We start from the raw sequence: 24683 nt of genomic DNA, 5'->3' as shown, positions 1-24683 counted from the left end.
GAAATCCTACTGCAATTACTGGGTACTTTTGTTATGCACTCTAGTTTTCAGCAAGCAGATTTCAGAAAAAGCAGAGAATCCAAGTCAATTCAAAAAGAACAGCTGTTCACATCTGTAAGTGCATTGTTAGTCATGACAAAGTGCAGACATAAGTGTACAAAAAACTGCTAACAGAAGTGCACATGCATCATCTACAAAAGCTTTCAAACAATTCTGAAAGTTTTGCTGCATTTGTTCACAGGAAATAATGGACTTGGTAGTAAAGTTCACTTTAAAAATCCAATCTGACATTTCCTTTGCTTTTGTCTGTTTCAAGACATACCACTTTTTTTTTCTTTTTTTTTTTATCCTAAGCTGTAAACAAATGTTTTAAAGGCAGGGAGAAAACATCAAGTTTTCTGCCTTCTTCCCAAAATCATCCAGTTTGTCTTTTATAAACTATTTTTGTTTAAAAAGTCACAGAATATGACATTTCAGATAAATCATGAGCAGAAAAACAACCCTCGATATAATTTAAAGTCTCCTTACTCAGTATCCTCACCAAGAGGATGAACCAATAATGTGTAGGTGGATAGTAGTAAATAGAAGCTGGTGGTTTGCATCACTTGACTGGATAATCATCAAAGCTAAAGGCCCTTCTTTAATTAATTCCATTCCAATCACAACAATTTTTTCTTGTATTCTCCTGCAAGATTTAGCTCGCTAACAATGCAAAGGACAGCTAGGAAATGTAGTTTGCAGTCTGACAGACACACCACTTCCCAGCACCAAGCAATTCACTGGAGGGACCTGATTTCTCCAGCCATAAACTTCCAGCATAAAAATGGGTCACACAGCCCATTCTCTGGAAGCCCAGCACACCAATTCTTACTTCCACCAAGCAGACTGACACTATTGCTGAGCATCTGTGCTACACTCCACCAGTTCAGCTATATTTAGCTTTGTATCAGGAGTTCAAGCAGAAGCAAACAGTGAAGCTGGCTCCAAGTTCCTGGCTCCAGGTAAGCACACTCATCTGCAGGCAGGCTTCCACAGCAGCATCACCACTACTGACACCTGAGCCAGTGCCTACATCTGTTTTCCTGTGCTGAAGCCACAAGCCCCAGAAACAAATAAGCAAATATGACTTATTCCCAGTTCTGCACTGGGACACACGGCCTTTGTTATGTCCACTCTTGCAGACAAAATGAGAAGAGACAAAGCCTAATCCCATTAACTTGTCTCTCTTGGCAAGGGGAAAAGAATAGGCAGAAGATATTTCTCTCATGCCTTTAGCTTGTAGATTCTTCCATTAAAGATATGCAAAGTAGTATTTTGAATGTACAAAGAGGGGAGCTTAAAGCAAAAAGAATATGAACAAAAAAGAAAAACCCAAAACCACAAAATCTTTCAGGCAGAAACATGAACCAGTATTTGGGATTGTCATTGGAGTCTTTTAGACTTCCCTGCCAGTCTGGCCCTTTATAGATAGTCTAAACAATATAATTCTTTGCTTAACTACCAAGGCTTGATTCTTTTATTTTGTCTTATTCTGAAAATAATTAAGTTCCTTTAATTTATTCACACACATTGCTCAGAGAAAATAAGATTTTTGTAATACACTTTTCACAGCAAAAGATTTTTCTTGGAGTAAATTAGTTAGTAAAGCAGAAAAAAAAAATCTACATAGCTCTGTAAATGTAGCAGAAACATAATTAAAATCAGGAAGAAATATACTTTAAAATGCATATGGTAGTGATACAGATCAAACCAAATGAACCCTCTAATTTGTATCTAGCTCTGTAGCCCAGGTGTTAAATCTGACAGAAAGCCCACTGAAGTCAAAGGGAGCCTTGTTACCTGGTTTATAGCATTGAAATGCAACATTCACCAGCCAGCACCTGCAACAAACCTCATTATGGCCCCATATATCAACCAGGAGATTTCAGGGCATTTCAGCTACTGCAGAAGACAAAGAGCTGTCCCCACACAAGTCAATTTAGTTTTGCCTGATTTAAAAAAGCACCAGGCTTTCACTCTACTCTTCTGGTAACACTCACTGTGTGTTCTATGTTTTGTAAATAAACGTAAAAACATTTTAAAAAGGATTGTCAAAATTTTTCTACGGAGTTCCTGGTAGTCAATACACATTACTTAACTAATGTGAACCAGTAGATATTTAAGAAAAGGGTGTAACATCATTAGAAAAGACAACTTAAATCCTCTGTTAGTCCTATTTAGAAGTGTTAAGACTATAACTTGTATTTTTAAGTTCAGCCCAAATAAGGGATAAAAACCTTCCTTCTAACTCAACTGTTATTATTACTCAGTGACTTTCCAGACAGCATGACCAGAAAGGTTACCAAGAAAAGCAGCTGTCCTTACTACTAAGGACCTGCTATGATCCACTGCATAATCCTGAATGTAAGCAGCATCCTGAAAACTGCAGGGCTCTCAAGTACAAAAATCAATGAACCAGAGAACAACAGGAAAAGCGCAGACACACTTAACTGCTTCCTGGAAGAGGTTATTGCCTTGATCCTGTTGGAGTTATGTACCTAAATCTCTTACCAGTAGATGAAAATGTTCTAGTTTGTACTAAGTTAATAAAGGTGATCATTCTTTTGCTGAACACTGGTACATGCTGCAGCCTGAAACACTGGCTTCCCACAGGAGAGGAAGTCATTGATGCAAAGCCTGGTACTTCCATTGCATCATTTATTTTTTTGAAATATCTAGAGATATTTTTAAATAGACCTGAAGAGGTTCAGCCCTTCCTTAAATCCAAGTCCTCCTTTCAAGATTTTCCATTCTATCAGTTTTCCTACAAATTTAAGAGATTTAAGTTCTAATTACAGAGGTTATAGAAGCAATTGAATTCCTTCAGGGATCACCACCTCCTTTCCAAAAGAAACACGCACACAAAGCTAGCCTCAGAGCATTTCAGCAAGTACTTCGCCACGGTCAGAGGCTGAGGAAAGAGGAGAAGTGTCTAACAGCACCACCTGGTGACTCCTGCCAGAATAAAGCTGCTTCATCTTCAGATACAGCTTAGTATGCAGCACCATTAAACCTTTTATATTCAAAAATATGACTCCATGGTTTTGGCAATTAATTCATGAAATCAAACTTGGGCATGATTCCAAATGTTTACAGAACTGGAGCTGAATATGTATGTATGAATCCTTTGTGTAAATTTGGAAAAAATCAAATATACTCAAGTAGTCCAAGCAGATTAAACTGCAGCTACAATTTCATGCCAACTACCTGATGACTGATCCACTGCAAAAAATGTCATTCCTGTGGTTACAGGATCAGCAGATACCTTTGGTAAAACTACCTCCATATTATCTAAATGACAGGTACTGTTCTGCTCTTACTGCACAGAATACAACATATCTAACACAAGACAAGAACTACAATCTCTTTGATCTTCTTTTCCCCCTCTTTTAATCAAAAGACCATACACCAAGATGTTTCATAATAACTTGCAATGTTCTGTTTTGGAAAAGCTGCAATGCTGTCCCATAAAAGTCATAATTAAAGTCTTTCTTATTTCTATAAGAATTTCCCTGCAATATGTCTAATATTCTCTCTTGGTAAGAGAATAGTGCTCTATGTCTTGCTTGTGTTGTGTTATAGGAGAGCAATGAAGTTCAGTGGTGCAACCTGGTCCAAAGAAATAAAAATGGGAACACAGTACATCAAATTAAAATTCTGAAAGCAGGGCTTTTTCAAAATATTCAGGTTTTTTCTTCCCACTACTTCTTTCTAGCTGTCCAGCAGAAAATAAAATTGTAGGTGCTTTTTCAAAATTTTTAGGTGAAAAATTATATTTCAGTGGAAAATGGAGTTAAATAGTATTTCTGACCCACTCTGTAAATAACCCAGTTATTTAAGACCCCTGTAAAAAGTCAACAAAAAAGTCTTTGAATTAAATTCTGTCTTGCCAATATGAAGGATTTTGTCATCGACAGTACAAGAAAAATTTCCCATTTTGTAGAAAGGTTCCTCTTTTCAATCTTGCCAGATTCAACTGGTTCTTTTAAGAAAGAGGTGAGCCTATTTTTTCAGTGCTAAAGCAGAGGCAGCACTTACGGTTCTGGTGTGTAGAGGGGATCTGAGCCGTGCCGGATGTACTGAGTGCAGTAAAAGACTCTGTAGGCTAAGCCAGCCAAAAAGTCTCGGGGAGACAGGTACCCAGCAACTGGTCTCACTGTGAAGCCAGACCTTTCTGAAGTGAGAGAGATGATAAAAGGCCACATTACACAGGTCACTGTATCATTTCTAGCGACAGATCTGCTGCTAATTATTCTACCAGAATAATTAACAACAGAAGCATGGCACAAAGAATCTTGACAATCACCACACATCATTTTCAATTGTTACATGCAAGAAGTATTTTGCATTTCTAGCATATGTATAATAAAAAAGGCTTGAGGTATTTCAAAGCTGGTCTGAATATCTTTGTCTAGAAAAAAATGCTGAGGTACCATAAGTGAAGTTCTAAAACTGTTAAGAACAAAAATTTTTGTCTGGTAACAAATGGGAGAGAAGTTTCCATCTTGGAAAATATGCAAAATATGTAAAAAAACTAACAGAACAGAATAGGATTAAAATAAATTTGTCATTTTTTTACAGATCAAATATTGTTTGTGTCAATAAAATACTGATTTTTTAATAGTTAAGATCCTCATTGAAATATTTAACAGTGTTCTTTTTTCACATTGGTCCCAGAGTGAAACAGTTTCAGATTCAGTGACTTCAAACAGTATGTTTCTCTCAAAAATTAATTCTTTATTGTTTCAAAGTTTTTGCAGGACAATATTTTAAGTTTTTTTTCAAGTACTACTGCCTGCTCTATGTAGTCTGAAAACATATTTCTGAAACAAGTGTGAGATTTTGAATTTCTAGCTAGGGAGAAGAAATCAGTACAATTTGGCATCATTCCTTAGCAACTGTAACACAATATATGAGAGACCCAGAAGGACACAATCAAATTCAAAGGATGATGAGTCAGCTATTAGCAAATGCAGCTTTTCACAGACAAGAATTATGGATGAAGCACAGGCTGAGGAAAGTAAGCTTGTCATTATAAATTCTGTATTTCCTTGAGCTTGTAGATATATATATTTGGATAAAATGCTTTGCTAATTATTCTCTTACCAGCACATAAGTTGTTTTTTGGTTTTTTTTTTCAAACACCCACCTTTATAATATTTTAGTTCCTGAGTAAAAAGCTTAAGAATTAAGTGTATCTGAAGGGACCTTTGAGGAGAAATTAAACCCTTAAATTAACTCTTCAGTGGCTTTTCCTCTAGAGCTAAGTCTCCAGGTCTACCACATTGTCCATATAGGATATATTTCCATTACAAAGTTAAAATAAGAATTTATTTTTGAACTTAAATATGTAATACACTGATCCTTAAAAAATGAAAGAGAAACACCACATCACCTACAGTGTCCAGCACATCTTTTTCAACATACAAATAAAATTACTAACTTCAGGAGGTCTTGAGCACTCAGGAAAGCTTCATATTCATCAGGCTACACAACAGTGTGCCAAACAAGCCCTCCTCTTTAAATTCAGTTATCTTGGCATATAAGCCCCCCTTTCTCCTGCCTGGATATTTGGGGGACGCCAAGTGCAATTATCAGAAGTCCCCATCTGTCACTAACTCAGGTTTTCCTTTCCACCAAACCAAAGGGTTTTCGCTGTACAGGATAACATCATGCTTCACACGTTCAGCCAATTCATTTTTCTCCATTTCATACTTGCAAATATCTACATAAAACTGTCTTGACTCCAAAAACTCTTTGCCACAGAGAACACCAAAACCAGAATGATACTTCAGGCTAAACTAAAGGCCACTGACAGTGCTCTAAGTCTTCACTCAATGTGCTTTGTACTCCATACTAACAAAAACCTGTATTAATAAAACCATATCTATTGATAAACCAAGTATGAATCTTACCTTTAAGAAAAACAGAAACATCTTCCAACTGAGGCACGTTATCTTCTCTGTAGCCACAGTACTTGCTCAGCAGAGGAAAGTTTTTTAAATATTCACGACAAGCATGGGTGGGATAGAGTTTACTGAGCTCCCTAAATACCACCCCCCAAGTTTTAACTTCTTCAGCTGTGTACTCCACTCTTGGAATGGGCTGACCACTATTAAAAAAAAAAAAAATACATTCAAATACAAGCAGATTGTAGACAGATTGTAAATAGTGACATTTCCAGAAAAAGTATTTTTAAATAAAAGCAAGTGAGACTATTAAAATTATTTGAACTATTTTTAATTGACACCTTGATACTTCTTCCTTAGAATTCTTTCTTGATGTTATGATATACATATTCTATCATTTCCTTAAGAATTGTGTTTCCTACTAAGCAATCTCATTACTTCTTAATCTTAGTACATATCATAGTGTTGTCTTAGATAACACAAGTTCTAGCATCATCATAGCACAAGGATTTCATATTGTCAGAGCCTCATACCTTCTTGATGTTCCTCACAGGCAGCTCCTCCATACACTGACTGGTCCTGGTCCTGGCAGTAGTAATCTGACTCCTCTCACTCCTCTTTCCTTACTCTTATATATCACTAGTTCTAATTGATTACAGGTGTGGCCTATCAAGATCAGGCCCCGCCTCCAATCTTCAGGAACTGATCCAGCTGCAACTCATTGGGGGATATGATCACCCTCTACATTGTAGTAGAAAGATGGATTTCTTATCGACCGTATTCCTATACCAGGCTAATATTTCTCCACTTACTGCCACTGGTACCTTTGCAAGTAGATGGCTGAAGATCCTGATTGAGTCTAACATGTAGATTGAGTAAGACCTTCAACAGACTGCATTTTCTATCCATTCTTTAAAATACATAATATTCACACAGCATCAAATGCTGGGTCAAGATTAGGCAATTACATAGATGCTTAGAAATTTATGGATCCAATTTTAAAAATGTGTATTTATTGCTTAGACAGTTGCTTACATATGCAGATATGTTTGGAACCCTAAATTCATGCAGGACTATATTAGGAGGAAGCTCATCTCAGAGCCAGCAGCCCAGCCTAGAGGAAACTAAACCTTTAAACACATCTCTCCTTTGGTTTTAATTCTGCCTTGTTCTTCTGCCCCCTCCTGCTCGCACAGATGTACAGACACTGGAAAGCAGGACCTTCCAGGATACCTACAAATCTGTTTCTGACATCCAAGATTTGCCTTGAGTAGCTACAGTTTATTCAAAACTGACTGACAGTGTGAACATTGCTAAGCGATCCTTCCAACTTGCATTGCCTTGTATTTAGCTGTAAGGAATTTCCCATGACATGGCCATGGACCATCATCTCCTGTCATTAATTGCCCCTTCAAATGTTATAGTGTTCCTCTGCAATTAATATTCACAATCTAGAATGTGCAATCTCTGCAATCTGCCTTCTCCTCAGGCATCTTCTCCCGCACTGTAACAACGTACATATTGGCAGAGGGATGCACAGCATCCTCCTCCGCTCCATCAGTCCTTATCTCTCACTCTCCTGCCACAGGGCTGGCAACGTGGGCACTCCCAGCCCAGTGCTGCAGTTTCCCCAGTGCCACAGACAGCAGCTGAACAGGCACATCAGGCACAGGCAGCTCCACTACAGCAGGAGAACCGCAGCGCTGGCCTTTTGCTGGCGGCTGCTGCGCAATTCATAATCCTGTCTCCACTGTACGAGGGAACAAGGAATAAGCCCTCATGTCACATTTGATTGCTGCTATGCAGTCCCTACATGCACAAGAGAGGATCATCTGCCCTACATTCATTGTGGTTGTCCCCTCATCTTTATTGAAAACTTACCATTTAATCCCCTTGCCTTTCATGATATCAAAGGATTTTGATCCATGGCAGTTATCTGTCAGTCAAAGGCAACTTTGTATGAAGTGCTCGTACTTGGTAGGGACTGCTGAATATCCAATACAGGCACTAGCTCCCTGGCAGCCACTTTTGCAGACATGACAAGAATTGCAACACGTTTAGTGAAGTATTTCTCATCCACAGGAGCTTCACTGGGTCTGTGCCCATCCTGCAGTGGGACACAGTCCTTCAGGTCTAGTATCTGTCTTCCCCCTTTACAGTTCATCAGCCTTCAGCTGCCTGCCAGGCCATGGAAAACATAGCATAGCTATTCTGAATTGTACTGCACACAACAGATACAAGCAGTTTGCTACTCCATGCATTTGCTTTTGCCAGAATACCCAGCATCATCCCTTCTCTTTAAGCCTGACCTCTACGCTGGATACCACCAGTATGGGTCAGCACTGGCATATCAAGGAGGAAGATATGTTTTACCAGTGGAAAAGCTCATGTTTCTATTTAGCCTTTCACTAGAAAGGCATAAACACAATCAAGGATCTAAAGCTTGCTCACTGCTCACTAAAAGGTTTATAACTTAGTTATTGTTCCAATTAATTCGTTAGTACTGAAGTAAGGTTCACTGAACATTAATTCCTTAATAGGTTTCATGCCGAGGAGAGCTGATCTTATTTCCAGCTGATCATGATACTTCTTTCTTTATAGAGAGAATCAAGGCAGCCAGACTTGTAAGAGGATCTGTGCCTTTTTCCCTCACCTCTGCAAACTTCATATTTCTTACCTTCTTATTTCAACACGCAAGACCCACCTTGCACTCAAACATTTCAATAAATCACGGAAATGGCCAATCTGCATAGCCAGTTTCCTTGTGGTTAAGATGACTCTACAAGCTAACCTAATCTGAATTTTTATTTCTCCTTATTAAAATAGGGTCTTTCCATTTTGCCATGGTCACGAGCTATCAACTCATATTATTAATTCCCTCTTAAACATCATATGTTTCCTACAGATTTAATTTTCGCAACACTTTTTCAAACCCTAATCAGTCTCAAAGGACTAATTAGCAAGATTAACACATTTTCACTCTCTTTAGGATAGAAGCTAAGTGAAGGAGGGAGGAATATGGTTTTTTATGGCTTTTTTGGTCCATTTATTTCACACAGCTGATCTTCACTGCTGTGCTCTATTAACACGCCTTTTCCCTTAACAGCTAGCTCCAGCAAATACCTGCTCCTTCAAGTTCACTTGCTAATGTTTTTCTCTCTCTCCCTCTCTTCATTATGGACACCACTTTATGTTCAAGCAAAGCAAAACATCTGCTACTACAGAACAGTAGCAATTCATAAAGGAAATGCTGATCTGGGATTTTCAACTCAACTTTTTATGGAGCCAATTCCTTGCAGCCAGATCTCTGGGTTTTTTTAAGGAAACAAATGTGGGTTGTTGGTTTTTTTACAATGGAAAATGAAAAGCAGAAACACATCCAGCCTCAGTAAGTGATTAGGAAAGTCACTTGCCTGGAAGACACTGAGAGATGTTTATCCCCAAGGAGGGCAGCCCTTGTAAAAGAGCTGTTCTTTTTGTGGAAATAAGTAAATAGTCATTAGACAACAGAAGAGAGTGTGACAAGGCTTTTATGTAGTGTCAAGACACCTGTAGTAACTCCCAGCTCCACAGTGTGGGTAGCAGAAACAGCCCAGCTGTAGCAGCACAGCTTTCCCTGAGCTGATTTGCCTTTCCTCAGCATGACCTGGGCTGTGCTGCAACAGGATGCTGAGGTTGTCTCCCTGGGCTGTCTCTCCATGGATACCCAGAGACAGACTGACTGTACAGACCAGTAGACACAGCACATCCCTGGGGGCAAAGATAACCAGTGCAGGAGACCTGAAGTATGAATGAGATTTTGACACATGTTAGGTAACTGCCCTAAGCACTGGTCTCCCAGTTTCTCGGGTGCCTGGCTAAGAGTATTTGAAGCCTCTTCTTTTCTTTCTGCTTATAATAATAGGACAAGTTTGCAATCTTTTAAAGGTTTGAAAAGATGAGGGGAATGAAGGAGTACATTTGAGAAGTTTTGCTGAAGTACAAGATCTGGTCCTCAAATAACCTCTGGTTTGGATTATGTAATTTTTGTAATGTGCCTGCAAAAATGTTCTTGAACCTTCAAAATCTAAAGAAGGGAAAGGTTTCCCTTTCTTTGATTTATTTTCTGGAAATATGCAGGATTACTTTCTGTTATTTTGCAAAAAGGTGTTTCTCTTCTGGTTTCTGGGTGGGAAAAAAGGCCACACTTTGAAGCAAAAGACCAACTACTGCTTAGTAAGCCAGCTGCATCACCTTTCCAGCACTTAGGCAGCTGAGAGGGAGAAGGAAGGAAGATCTTACCAGAAAGCTAGCAGCTGTGAAATGCACAGCACTACTGCCACCATCATGGATAAATGGAGAGCTATCCCACTTACTGAAAGAGCCTAAGAGCACACACAGCCTGCCCTCATCCACAGGTATCCACTTGACATTTCACACTGTAGTAAATGACAAGAAGCACTGACTTCACTGCAAGTATTAGACTAAAAGCAAGATAATAAATCAATCAACTTTAAACAAACATTCCAACGAAAAAGCTATCTCAATTTACATTTGAAAGCTGGCTAAACTCAGGGCTTACCTGGGCAGTCTAGAGAGCTTCTCTACTAATAAACACCTGCCCAGCAGGCAGCAGCTCCGTGTGCTGGATGGATGTCGTGAGCACCCAGCTAAACAAATACCATTGTGGGCAGAAAGAAAGGGGAAAGAACACTAGCACCTACACGAGGGTAAGAATGGTAATAGCTTAATGACTGCCCTGGGACAACTGTAGAAGAAATATATAATCAGAATTATATATGGTCAAAAGCAGAGTTAATCCTTCTGTCCCCCCACTCTCCTGCAGGCTGTATAACAGCCTTATACTCAAAAACCTCCAGAAATTCAGTTTTGACTTGATTCCTGACAGGATGTGCCTCTTGTAAGTGGGTGAAAAAATTGCATGTTTCATATTCTTAAACCACGTAGGTAGAAATCTCAAAGGAGAAAAAATGAAAAACCTGAAGAACTGTAGAAAAGAAAATTGAAAAGAACATGAAATTAATATGTTTTTTCCCTTGAGAATGAGGGTTTAAACCTGTTGCAAATAAAACCTAGAGTAGGATTAGAACTATTTGAGTGCTTCTGTGACAAGAAAATTGCAACACAGTAGGTGTTAGTAGGTAGAACAGCAAGTTTCCTAACTTCCAGAGACTGTAGCAAATTGAAAATACTGACTTGAAATGGGGGGAAAAAAACAGAATGAGAAAACACTTGCAGTGTACTTGTGTGCAGCCACCACTTCTCTAACTCCACAGAAATGCACTGACTAAATTCTAAGAAATTTAAAGGTGTACTGGCAAAACTGATAAATGGCATTTTGCAGCATCCAGTAGAATCAAAGAATGATAAAATTGTTAAGGCTGGAAAAGACCTCTAAGATTACCAAGTCCAACTGTTAACCCAACACTGCTATGCTCACCACTAAACCTTATCCCAAAGTGCCCGATCCAAACACCTTCTGAGCACTTCCAGGGGCTGTGATCCTACCGCTTCCCTAGGCAGCCTACTCCAAGGCCCAATCACCCTTTCAATAAAAAAGGTTCCCAATATCCAGTCTAAACCTTCGTGCAGCTTGATGCCATTTCTTCTGATCCTGCCACTTGTTATCCTGAGAGAAGAGGCCAACCCCCACCTCACACAACCTCCCTGCAGGCAGTTGTAGAGAGTAATAAAGTCTTCCTTGATTTTCCTTTTCTCCAGGCTAAACAAGCACAGCCCCCTCAGCCACTCCTCATCTGACCTGAGTTCCAGCCCCTTCACCATCTCTATCGCACTTCTCTGGACACGCTCTGGCACCTCAACGTCCTTTTTACAGAGAGGGGCCCAAAACTGGACACAGGACTCAAGGTGTGGCCTCACCAGTGCTGAGTACAGGGGGAGAATCACCGCCCTGCCCCTGCTGAACACACCATTTCTGATAAAGGCCAGGATGCCACTGGCCTTCTTGGTCCCCTGGGTATACTGCTGGCTCGTGGTCAGATGCTGCTGACCAGCACCTCCAGATCCTTTTCCACTGAGCAGCTTTCAGCCAATTTCCTCCCAGCCTGCAAAAGTGCAGGTTGTTGAGACCAAAGTGCAGGACCTGGCACCTCGTTTGTTGAACCTCATGGGACTGGCCTCAGCCCAGTATAGTATGTGCATCAAAAGAAAATAATAATTTTGGGGTTTAGTGAACTCTTCCAACTATGTAGGGATGCTAGATATGTGTGATTTAGCAGTGCACCAGCTTATCAGTAAGGCATGCAAATATCTGTAAAATATTTCCCAAAGTTTAAGCAGCTGTGAATAAAACGCTAAAAGAGAGTGCTTGCTTTTCAAATGCTTCACTTGCCTGTAGCTGTATAAAAACATAAGGGGATTCCAAGCATCAGGTTCGTAATTTATAGCCTACACTAAACTAGTCAAAGTTTAAAGGATGACTTTGTCTACTGTTAAACTTCATCCTACAGAATTAAGTAGAGCATGAATTCTAACTAGTCAGCAGCACAGGGAAGAATTATGCCAGTACTTACTATTTATAGCTCATGGCAACATCCACAAAGTACTTTCTTCTCTGTCGATAGACATTGTCTTTAAATCCCTTAAGCAAGGAAGAAGAGAGTAATTTACAATAAGGACATAAAATTAGCAGTAAGAATTAGAAAATAAATCATTGAAATGTTTCTTTAGTACTTAGCTGCATTGTATTTTGATTTACACTATCTACTGGACTGCAAGAAAACCCTTATTTTCTAAGGGTTTTTCTTTTTTTTTTTTTTTTTAATTTTTTTTCTTCACCAGAGTTCCACAGACGCTCTTTCAAGAGAGCTGTGTGCATAAGTACAGTCATTCATCCAAGATCATGAAAAGCAAAACTTTTTTCCTGTCATTTTATCTCACTCATGTTTTCCTTGATCTGAACTGAGATCTACACACAGGTGCATAGCAGAATAATCTACCTGTTCTTTATAATCCACTAGAATCAAGCATCTAAAGATCATTTGCAACTCATCTTGAAGATTCTTTTTTCAGCAGTTGCCATCTTAACCAGCACATTAGGAACTGAACCATCAGCCTCCAGCACCAGTTTGAGTCACAAAGGAAGGGCTCTACCTGGTGGGCTACAGTAGGCTCACACCTTTTCCACACTAAGAGCAAAAGAGTTGTATAACACATACATGCTGGCCAGTTACAGCTCTTTGAGCTATTCAAAATTAGAACAAGATCTCTTCTATATCTATAAAATATAAAGATACTTCAGGTTGGGACTACAAGAAGAGTAAACTATTTTCAAAGTAGAACTGCCAACTCCTTGGAGATAAAAAAGGGTTAAAGAGTTACTTATGTTACCCAGTTAGTGGCCCAGAAAGTGCATTTGAGATTCCCCCTGAAAATTAAAATGCTGAAAATTAAAATGTCTTTTTTCCTTAGTGCTCACATAGACATGCAAAACACTGAAACAAATTAAAAGATAACATTGCTTGGTTTGAAATACTTGTATGAGCTTCCATAAAACTCAGGAAACATTTTACTGTCCCATAACCAAAGCTGTGCTGCTGGGGCAGAGTATGGGAGGATTTCACAGGACTACAGAAAACCTTCAAACCTCCACTTCTGCACAGAAAAGCTTCTTTGACTTGCAAAAAGTTGCTGTAATCTGGGGGAGCCTCCTTGTCTCCTTAATACCTATTGAGACAAATGTTGAGTTACTCAGCTGAAGACCATTCAAGAGACCTGGAAAGGGAAGGAAGACAGCACAGGGGACTTAAAAACCTGTCAAGTGTAATGAAACTGAGACTGAAGTCATTAGCCATTATGGAGTGGGTTAAGGCTAAGCTGTTGAAGTGGTGTTATCCTTGCAGGGTCTGTAATAGGATAATTCTCTTTGGTCCTGTGGCACAGACATGCCGCTGCTAAGGAACAGGGCAGGCAACTGGAGTGGCCTTTCAAAGGCCAGTCACAGAGTTAAGGGTTCTTACCCCATTTCTAACATCCAGCATGCTGCATAGGCTAACAAATGGTGTGTAAATTGTGTTTGCAAGAGTCCTCCCAAGTGTAAAATATATATTCATATAATGCAAATGTCTTTTTTTGTTTTCTGTAAAACTGAAGGCAACTTTTCAGCAGAGCGCTCAAGTATTTAATGAAGGTACCACCTCAGAACATAAAACAGCATCTAATGGCCTGTCAGAGCCATAAACTCAAAGCTGGAATGAGCTGTCTCTAGAACCCCTTCTTGAAGCAAATAATGGTAAATGATTGAAGTTAATCAGCAGTCTTTTCCTTTTGGAGAAAATGTGAATTAGATCCTAGTTTGTCATCACAAAGTACATGGCAGAAACCAGGATTCAGGATTGTGCTCCCTGACTATGGGCCCTCAGTATGGGAAAGGCTCCCACGTGATAGAGGAGGCTGAGAACCAAGCAAGGTGATGATGATGATGATCGTGGCTGGTGTGTGGGGAGGTGACACCAGAGACAGTGGGGCTGCCATGGATCTTTGTGATGGTTTCCATCTGTGTGCACAGGGGTGAGAATCTGTGTCTGAGCTCCCACCACAGCACAAAATGTGTGCAACAAAAAACAAAGGAAATTACCATCTACAGCCAGAGTTTAATCTGATTCTATTACAAGACAGTCTTATGGTCAGGTATCTTAGTTCACTGCCTACGTCCTTTTAGCTGGAAATTTCTGACAGTACCAGTTTAAACCAGCCTATTTTAGGAATTAATATAACCATCTACCACCAGTATCTTTCAGTCAAGTCATTCAGAGGTAGAAACTTGGATTCATAGAAAGGGAAAGTATTTTAACACAAATGCTCACATTCATCTGCCATCTAAAGACTCAGAGGTTAAACATTTATAGCCATTAGCAAAAAGAAATAAAACAATAACAAACCCCTTTTTTCTGTCTTTTGCATTGAGCATTTGACACTACTATAGATACCACTTGTACATGCAGGCTTGCCTCCTGCCACCAAAGTCAGGAGATTTTGAGAAACAATGAGAGACACCTTCTCATTTGCTGCATTCACCCAAAACAGGAACATGCTTCTCTGTTTTATCTTGTAATTACCTCCTGAGTGTCAAATAATTTCTTCCTAATTCTTTCTTTCTCTGACACTTATTGACAATAGCAGTTCTTACCCAAGAGCTACTTCTGGCAGAACTGAAGATCATATTGATCAAAATTCTAAAGTTTGAAATCTTTCTATCAACTAATTTTTCTTTTTTTTTTTTTTTTTTTTGCAAGCAGTACAAAAGGGGGTATACTGCTAAACAATGAATAAGTTTAGTGGAGGACCTGAATTTTGTGTATCTTTCTACAGAAAAGGAAAATTAATTCACTGAAACTACCAAAGAGAAATCAGTGCTCATCTTCTGAAAACAATCAGCAGTCAATAGGCTTTTTATTGTACTGGCAAATAATCATCTACAGGACAATTTTGTGTTTCACTTACAGGGTGATCAGCATCCAGCTCAGATCCATACATCAAAACTCTCTGAGAGCATTTGTCTAACTCAGAGATCTTCCTGGGGAACCAAGGGACACAATCGAGATCTGTAGGAGACAGAATGCAAATTGAATGCACTGGAGTGTAAGATCATGGAGATACCTGTGCAAAACATCTGTCAGTGTCTAAACCAAGTGGTACAAAACCAGCCTTGCCTTCTTCATCAGTCCAGATGTTTTCCGGTGGATTGAGAGATACTATATTAGTTTGAAACTTGAGCAACTGGATCAGTTCATTAAATTCTTTCTTACTGCAGTCACAGTCCACAAAAATTTCCACCTCTGAATTCCTTCTCTTTGATTTTCGTGATTCAATATGAACCATACTCACATGTTTTTCCTGTGGAAAGACGAAATAACAGATGAAATACAGACATACATAAAAGAGCATTGCTAGAAGAGCAATACTGGTGGCACATTCCTCAGGAAAGTTTTTCCAGTTATTAAAAGGCCTTTTTATTGAAAGTACTCTCTTTCCCTATTTACAGGATTAATTAGTGACACATACTAAATACTGATGACAAAAAAAAAAAACTCACACGGAAAGTAAAAATAAAATTATTATTTTTAATGAAGAAAGCCAAGTAACAATTTCATTTTATCTACAAAAATAATCTCTTACAGATGACAGTGTAACACTTTTTTCAATTAAATGCAATTTTATGTTTGTCTTTGCTATAAATATTAAATTCTAATGCGATTTTAATTGGAAATTTGCATCATAATAATGTTAATTTAAATACAATTGAGTGCTTCTTTAAACAGATGTTATTAAACATACTACTTGATGTACCTTACCACATGAGGAAGAAAATATTTTTATGAGAATAGACACATATCAATCCCCACCTATCTACTGTGCAATTATCAATTAACATGAAGTGTTAACAGCAATTAAATTAAAATCTAATTCAATTTAAACTCTATTTCAATGTTCCCATCAAACAAAATCATGCAACAAACATCACAGTGTAAATACTTCCAGCATGAAAACTTTCCTATGGGGTCTCTCTCCCACCACAACTACTGGTCTGCCCAGGGGTATCATACAGAGACAGATAACCATAATGTGCCATGGCTGACCTGATCCAGAGTGACAGCCTTCCTTCAAAACAGGAGGCTGGATTAGATGGCTGTTCTTAACATGACTGACCTTCCATGGACTCTGATTTTTCCTTTTCCTTGCTAGAAACTATCTGTTACTTTTCACAACTATTCTTGCACTTACGCAGTGAAGCGAATAAAACATTTGTTGACTTCCAAATGGGAAGAAATTCATGTCTGTATTTCCAATTGCCTGCTGTATTTTACATAAATGTCCATTGCAGGTAGAGGTGTGCTCTGGCAGAGCCAACCAGCAGTGTCTGTTTTTACACCTCTGGATCTAGAGACATAGTTCTTTCACTAGCATGAAATACGTATACAGTGTAGCAACCCAATCACATAACAAACTCAATTTTGTTTTCCCTAGGTTGAGAACAAAACCCTGCACTCCCTCCTGCAATACTCAAATCGTTAAGTGAAACATGGATGGGGGTGGATATTCCTGCCACATCTTCCAGACACATTTTAAGTGACCAGAGTGCATTCTATGCTTATTCCCAAGAAGGGGTAGCAGGTGTTCAAATTCAGAATTTCAGCTATGAACCCATGCCAGCATTTTAGCCAGAGCTGCACTTGGACACTTAACCCTTAGAGAACAGCTGCATTGAAAACACAACTCCTACTGCAACTTCTGTTCACTCACTTAGGTTTCCCGTCTTTTGGTCAAACACCCTGCTTCCTGGCAGGCTCCCTCCTGTGGCTCTAACTCACCTCTTTTTCTTGGCTGGAGAACCTGCAGGTCTAATCTACACCAGCCTTGGGAATCTGCTCCCAGAGCCAGCTACTATGAGTGAGGGCTGGTAGCACCCAGTGGTCCCACACTTACATGCCCCTGATGGTTTGGCCTGAGAGGCAGGCTCCAAGCCACCTCCTAACTTTCTCTTCACTGCACAGACTGAACAACTTAAGGCTTTTATCATGCTGCTTTAATGGCCCTCAGACACGCCTCCAAGCACTCTGACCAGGAGTCTGACTGACATGCACTGATTGCATGGAGATCTGTGTGGGAACCAATAACTCACAATTTACATGTCAGTTGGACACATAAAACCCTGACCCTGCAAACACTTAAAGGTGTCTCTAACTTCAAGACCAAGCAAGGCTGCCACCAGCATCACCTGATTGTATTAGATTCCAAACTGCTCTCTGAAAGTGTCTCCTTTCATTGTGGCCTGCACAGACAACTTCAAATGTAATTTACAGTGTTGAGAATCACGTCAGAAGCTCAAAGTGAGCCATGTGAACATCAGCATCACTACCAAATTTTATTTCAGAAAATCCTTCACAAGCCCAAAATGCTTTGTTCAATGGTCCATAAAATTTTAAGTTACTTTTATTCAGTTCTGCCGAGCGAGTGTAGCTGCACTCTATTCCTCCTGCCACGGTCCATTAGATTGATATCAACAAAGAGCCTGACCTCAGTAGCTGTCCTCAGTCCAGCCAGCATAAATGATTTGTAAGCGTTACCTGGAAGAGTCTGAGAGCTTTCACCAATCCACCAACTTCATTCTTCAAGGAAAACACCACAGCTGTCTTTCCACCTTCAGATGCAGATTCACTTTTCCCATTTCCCTTATTCCCTTTCTTCTCCTCATTTTTCCCAGAACTTGATCTGTTTAGCTACAAACAGATAAAAAACAAGATCACCTCGTGTGAAAATGGGCAAGATGAAAACAGGCAAGAGAAATTTCCCTCAAGATAAATTTTTGTTTGAAAAGAGCTGAACAGAACTCATCCTGGGCTAATTTGAAAGAAAAGGTCGTGTGTTTACTTGAAATCAGAATCACAGGTTAAAGGCAGCTGCTAGAGAAGACTGTATAAGAGGCCATACAAAAAAAATTTTAAAAAGCTTAAGGAAAAGCATAAATGGGGAACATATATGATAGCATGACTTGGGCAATGCTATTATTAGAAGTAAATGTGAAATAGAGACAGTCTAAATTACTGGTAAAGCCTGCAGATCAGTTATTGAAACCTGAATATTTCTGCAAAATCACAGGGATGCTATCCTAACCTGTACCAGTCAATTTATGAAGATGTGCACTGGTCTGTATTTTTGTATTGACCATTGTTACTGTTAAAGCCAAAACTTTAAGTTCTCTGTCATAGTACAATAATGTTATCATGTAATGCAATTCATCCTGAGAAAACAAAACCTCTGTTGATTATACAAACAATAACAGAAATGCTTAGACTGCAACACAGACTACCAAGTTGGAAGGGACTCAAGGATTATCTGGTCCAACTTTTCTTGGCGAAAGCGTGGTCTAGACAAGATGACCCAGCACCTCGTCATGCCAAATTTTATAATTGTCCAGAGCTGGGGAATCCACTGCTTCTCTCAGGAGATTATTCCAATGGCTGATTGTTCTCATTGTGAAAAACTTTACACCCCACAGAAGATGGGGTGAGTTAGCTGAGGAGCTCAAAAAATACATAAAATTGCACCGTCCTTGGCCACTCTTACATTCTTCTCAGAATTTGTGAGTCCAAGACTGTTTTAAGCGAAATTTCAGTCCTCATTTTCCAAAAAATGTTATTTTATCACCTTAAATCTTGTTGAAATTCCAATAGTACATCTTTTATAGACAACTTCTCTAACACTGACCATGATTTTCAAAAAGCAGCCTGCCCTTTCCGATATTTAGCCTGTTACTCCTGAAGAAATTAAATCTCCAGTGAGATGCTAACTGCTTTGTTATAATCCATAAAAATATGCAGATATACATTAAAAACATATACTATTTCAATATTTCAAATGGATTAAATGGTACTTCAGTAAATTCTAAAGCAGCTTACATAAAATAACCAGAAAATTCAGCTTTTTAAATAGCTCTTTTAACACTTTGAACGGCACAGGTGAAATCAGCCACATTTAAACCAGGCACAGGACATGCTAAGAAGTCCCTGTGGTCTTTTCTCATTGTTTATTAGAGCACAACAATCTGGAAAGCCAATTTTTTTGCAGAATGATATATGAATGATTTCACACGTGTTTATTTTTTAGCAATTGAGCTTATATGAGTCTGCTCCTACCTGATATGGTAAGAAGCGTGCCCAGGGATAGTTATGGGGAAGGTCACTTTTGTTTTAACTTCAGTAATATCTAGGATTTGGATAAGTCCTTTTCACATACATCAAGCACACAAACTCCAGATGAAGTGACAAAGGTGCTGCTTTTACAGCATCTGTGGTTTTTCCATGTGTGCTGCTTTCTAGAAGCTTTGTACACATGATTGTGGAGTCAACCAAGCATCCAAGAATCTCAGTACTGTCAGTTCCTCTGGAAAACAAGGGCACTCAGCACTTTCCAAGCCCATCAGAGGTTCCCTAATACTCTCAACAGAGCATTACCCAAAGTGATGACTGAAAAACCCTCTCAAGCATTTGAAAACTAAAATGAACACCTATTTGTTATGAGCCCAGTAGAAGAGGATGAACTTGAATTTTACTAGCCATGTTCATTAGTACACTTCATAATTAAACAACACCTAACAAACCAACTTTCTTAATGAAAATTAATTATCTGGAGCAAGCGGAAGTCTCGGAAAAAGAAGTAGTTTACAGCAGAACTCAGTGAAGAAAGTAACCCAAATATACAGACAGTAAAACAAATTTATTCCCTTTAATTCAATGTTTTTAATAGAAGCTGAGCATGTAGAAATAGAGATATTCCCCCTTTTACTACAGATAGTAGGCCAATTTTAAACTGGTACAATCCCCTGCTGGTTTTACCCAAGCGATAAAAATCTTCATCTGTTACAAAATTTTATTGGACTCACAGTCTTCATAATCCCAAATATTTTATGTATTCAGAGCAGCTTGCCTTATTTAGTCACACATAACGTTTACCTGTTAGCATAGAGAAGTTTGTCCCCTGCTTGAAACCACCCAAGCACCTGTTGCACCTTACAGAGAACCATTTCTATCTCCTGACACGGTGATTCCGTCTCACACAGTCCCCTGGCACGGCGCTCCCACGTGTCCTTGCACCCCTGCCCGTCGGCACAAGCCGGGAACAGCAGCAAATCCACCGGCACCAGCGTAGAGTGGGTGCACGGCATTTCTGTCTTGCCAAAAATGCTTTACAGATGGTGCTGTGAGCCTTACGAGTGCCCTGAAAAGGCAGTCTCTGCTGATGTGTATAGCCCGCTGGACTATAAGGGCTATATAAACCCGCTAACCAAGGGCTTCCAAAATCCAAGCATTTCAAACCATCTGATTTGGACCCGATGCTTTTTGCTATTATTTCTACAGCAATACAGCTCACTTCTGCAGTGAGGCTTGTATTGCTCATGAAACTTTTTCTGCTATTCATGACACTTTCAAGGCAGCGTTTGGAACGGGGACAGCAAAGTTAGTTTCACCGGCCGCCGCAGCTGCCGAGACCGTGCAGCGAGGAGCGAGGGGGACGCACGGCCGCCTGACAGCGGGCCCGGCGGAACGCGACCCCGCGGCGGCCCGCCCTGCCCGCCCCGGCCCCGGCACTTACGGTGAGGCTGCCGGCGGCGGGGCGCTCCTCCGGCAGGGCCGAGTCCAGCGAGAAGCCCCGGCGCGCCCAGTACTTGCTGGAGAACATCATCATGGCGGGCTGCATGGGGCCGGCGGCGGGCGGGGGGCAGCGCCGCGCTCTGCCCGCCTCGCCGCGCCCGCTGCCTTTATACGCCCCCGCCGGGCTGATGGAAGCACGATTAGGGGACACCCGTCTCCGGGTGACGAGAGCTGCCGGCAGGCGGACGCCCACGGTCCCCGCTCACCTCAGCCGCCGGGGCGGGACGGGACAGCGCGGCGCGGGCAGCGATCCCGCCGCCTCACGCCAGCAGCAGCCTCGGGCGGCGGTGCCGGCAGCATCCCGGGCAGGTCCCGCTGCGGAGCGGCTGTCGCTGTCCCCACCCGCCCCGGGGCCGCTCCTTCGCCCTCCCCTCACACCTGCTCCGGAGCCGGCCCGAGCGGCACGGCCGGGCCGGCCTCTGCCTCCACCGCGGTCCCACGGCTCAGCACGGCACGGAACGGCACGGCAGGGCTCACGGCCCCGGGAGCAACAGGCTTGAGAGTGTGGGGACAGCACAGAGAACTGCAGGAGCTGAGCTTCAGCACAGGGGAGTTGTGCACAGATAGCGAGAAATGCTTTGGTGTAGAAGTCCATCTCTCTCCCTTTAAGTGATCAGAAGGCAACTGCTGAAGCAATAACTTGACTGCAGGGTTAAAGGAACCCCATCTCCCAAATTTACTTGCGAAATTTAGGATTTCTAACTTCTCTTTCATTGTAACATTCATTTTGTGACGTGCCACCGTCACCTGCCATCCCAGCTCCTCCTCACTTCTTTCACCTTCCAAAACCTCTCCACGACATCCTTTGAATACATAGGTTACCTTACAGCATGTAGCACTGAACAGGACATCTGAATTGGGAGCACTATGTCAGTTTCCCTCAAATACGTTCTCAGTTTTCTCTGTTCCAACACGCCAGGCAGGGGAAACTTACCATTTCCCCTTGAAAATCACCATCGGTGACTTGCCCTGAGCCTCCCAAAAGAGGGGCAAACCAGCTGAATGAAACAGCTGGCTGCACATGGCCACACGTATTATTAGCTCAGTCTCATATCCTAAGTTATCAAGAGATGTTCCCTGTCCTGTTTTCTCATTACATTTGGTGATAGGATAGCAAGCTGGTGTCTTTGGACTTTGATATTCCTATCTGCTGTGCATGAGATACACAGACACGGTTCCTGTAGTTGAACAATTTATGAGGCAGGTTGCTTAGCACTTTCTGAATGCTCCAGTGACAAAACCAAACATGACTGGGCTGCCTTTCCACCTACAGGCAAGACAGAGCATTATTTTATCCAGTGTTAGATCCTGGCTCTGCAGCTGGGACATCACACAAATCACTAACCCTACTCTTCTGGAGCCTTGTTGTTGTTGCGCCTCGGTGCAGTAACCAGAGCACAGCAAAGGTTTTGTCCCTCATAACCTCTTCAGCATGATTCTTGAATGCAAAACTAAGGTACAATGTGTCAGCAGGTGTTAATAACAGGTAGGAGGACTACAGTGCTTCAGCTGTTTTACCTGTGCTGTCTGCCCATGTGTCCCACAGAGAGATTCTTCTCCCTAAAAGGGAGTTCTCCTTTGGCAACTTCTATTTTGTAGGTGGACTTTGCCATATCAGCACCAGACCAAAAGACATTTATGAAAATGTTTATTTCTTTGTTCTAGCTGCTGTACAGAGCTGGTGTATGGCTCTGGGAATATTGTCAAACTACAAATTTTGTTGAGAGCTCAACTTACTTTTCTATAGCTCCCAGTGCTCTGTATTTAGACTAAGTAAATTCTTAAAATCACTGACCAAAAAATTAGAAGTTCATCAAAGCAACTATTCAAAAGTACCTGATCTAGAGCATGTCAGAGTGTCACTCAGCAATGCTATTTCATCTTGGGATATAGAATTAATGTTCACAGTAAGAAGAATTACTCTTGTTACTAAAAGAGTAAGCTTATTCTCATTGCCTATACTCGGAATTCAGAAACTGCAAGGTCCTCTTTACTTTACACAAACTTTCTTTTTTTCTCTCATGAGACAGCAGAGTCAGTGTTGCCTGAAGTCCTCAGCTATGCACTTTTAAAGCTTAAAACTTTGCAGAATTCTCAGGTGAAAATTGAAATCTAAAGCAAATCTGTGAGATGTTTTCAGTATTTGAGTCATTTTATCCCCACCAGAGATATCAACTGCCAGTTTCAGCTTATTTTCCTTAAAAATATTTGTAAAATTTACCATAGCTTGATTTAACTGGAGGGTGAAATTCACAGGGCAGAGCAGCTAGTATTGACCAAAAACCTATTCAGATTTAGCACTGGCTCTCCCAGATCATCAAGTCTTTTTGTCTCAAGGCACACAACAGGAGGAAAAAGAACTCTCAAGTCATCAGAGAAAGAAATGAAGCTATGAAAAGGTATCAAAAAAGCAAAAAGAAAGATGGCCTCCACAAGGATCTAAAATATAAACATCACCATTATTCACTGTCAGGTGAAAAAGGCAGGGCAGAGAAGAGATGTGCTAATTATTCATGTAAGAGATGTTGACATGAGTAGAAAATAGAAGTCCCAATAGCTTTTCAAATCACAATTTTATTGGTAAAACAAGGACTTTGTGAAACAACTGACAAGTGGACTAACCAAAGGAGCTTTTTCAACAAGGAAGGATGTACAATGTGTTCCTGTTTACCAGAGATATACACACACACACACTCCTAAGTCCAATTCTCTGAGCAATGTAGGTCTGCTGAAAAATCTACAATGACAATGTACACTTAATTTTTAAGTCATGAAGGTATGGGTTTTCAAGCAACCATCAAAACCATCCTCTTTCAATGCTAAGGGGATTTTAACCAACTAACAACCATTGGGCAAGGATAGCTACCAAAAGATAGACTGGCTAGGAAGACCTGGGAACACAGATGGTATCATGAACATAAAGTGAATTCACAATTTTCAACAAAAGAAAGGTCCTGAGAAAAAGGCAGAAACTATTTCAGGAGGCAAAAAAAAAAAAAAATCAATAAATTCAGTTATTACAAGAGCCAAGAAGAGGGAATGTAGAGCAGAAAGACAGTTCTTTCCCTGCTCCAGAGAAAATATAATTTAATCAGGAAACTGTTTCATTACAGAGGAAGTGTGGTTTTCTACTACACTTTTACTAGCAGTAGCATAAGTCATTAGTTCTTCATTACCTTCAGCTCAAAAGAGGAGCTTATAGGAGATGCAAACAAGGACCAAGCTACCAAATACAGGTAGAATAGCACATAGATGAAAGCTGTGGTACAAAATTCAAAGTCATTAATATAGGACATCAAAAGCAACTTTAAAAGAAATTACTGCAGCAGCAGCTATAAGAAGTGAACTATCAGACTATTGAGCACAAGGAAAGGGCAAAACAAAAAAAGGTCCCCAAAATTAGCTAGGTATTCAAGGCACTTTTTTTACATCAGTCTTTGTTAAAGAATCATCTGTGACCAGATGTCTCTCATAACTAATAGCAAGGGCAGAGAGATAAGCTCTTTGCTTTTAACAACATGAAACAATGTTGAAGAATACTCGTGATGAGTCTGATCATAGCAAA

General features: G+C 40.4%; 1 protein-coding gene across 1 annotated transcript in view; it reads right to left on the bottom strand.

Annotated features, from left to right (window-relative positions):
• Positions 1-21164, bottom strand: part of TPH2 (tryptophan hydroxylase 2) — a 50011-nt gene extending 28847 nt beyond the window's left edge. Inside the window, exons 1-7 of the mRNA XM_030238233.2 lie at positions 21060-21164; positions 18035-18187; positions 15620-15803; positions 15411-15511; positions 12482-12549; positions 5955-6151; positions 4078-4213 (exon numbers count right to left, since the gene is read on the bottom strand). Of these exons, the coding sequence (XP_030094093.1) occupies positions 4078-4213; positions 5955-6151; positions 12482-12549; positions 15411-15511; positions 15620-15803; positions 18035-18187; positions 21060-21164 (944 nt within the window). The remainder of the gene's footprint in view (positions 1-4077; positions 4214-5954; positions 6152-12481; positions 12550-15410; positions 15512-15619; positions 15804-18034; positions 18188-21059) is intronic.
• Positions 21165-24683: the final 3519 nt, after the last annotated feature.

Source organism: Serinus canaria, chromosome 1A (assembly GCF_022539315.1).
Source record: "Serinus canaria isolate serCan28SL12 chromosome 1A, serCan2020, whole genome shotgun sequence".
Taxonomy (NCBI): Eukaryota; Metazoa; Chordata; class Aves; order Passeriformes; family Fringillidae; genus Serinus; species Serinus canaria.
Note: the sequence above shows the minus strand (reverse complement) of the source record. Positions and strands in the feature narration are given on the sequence as shown.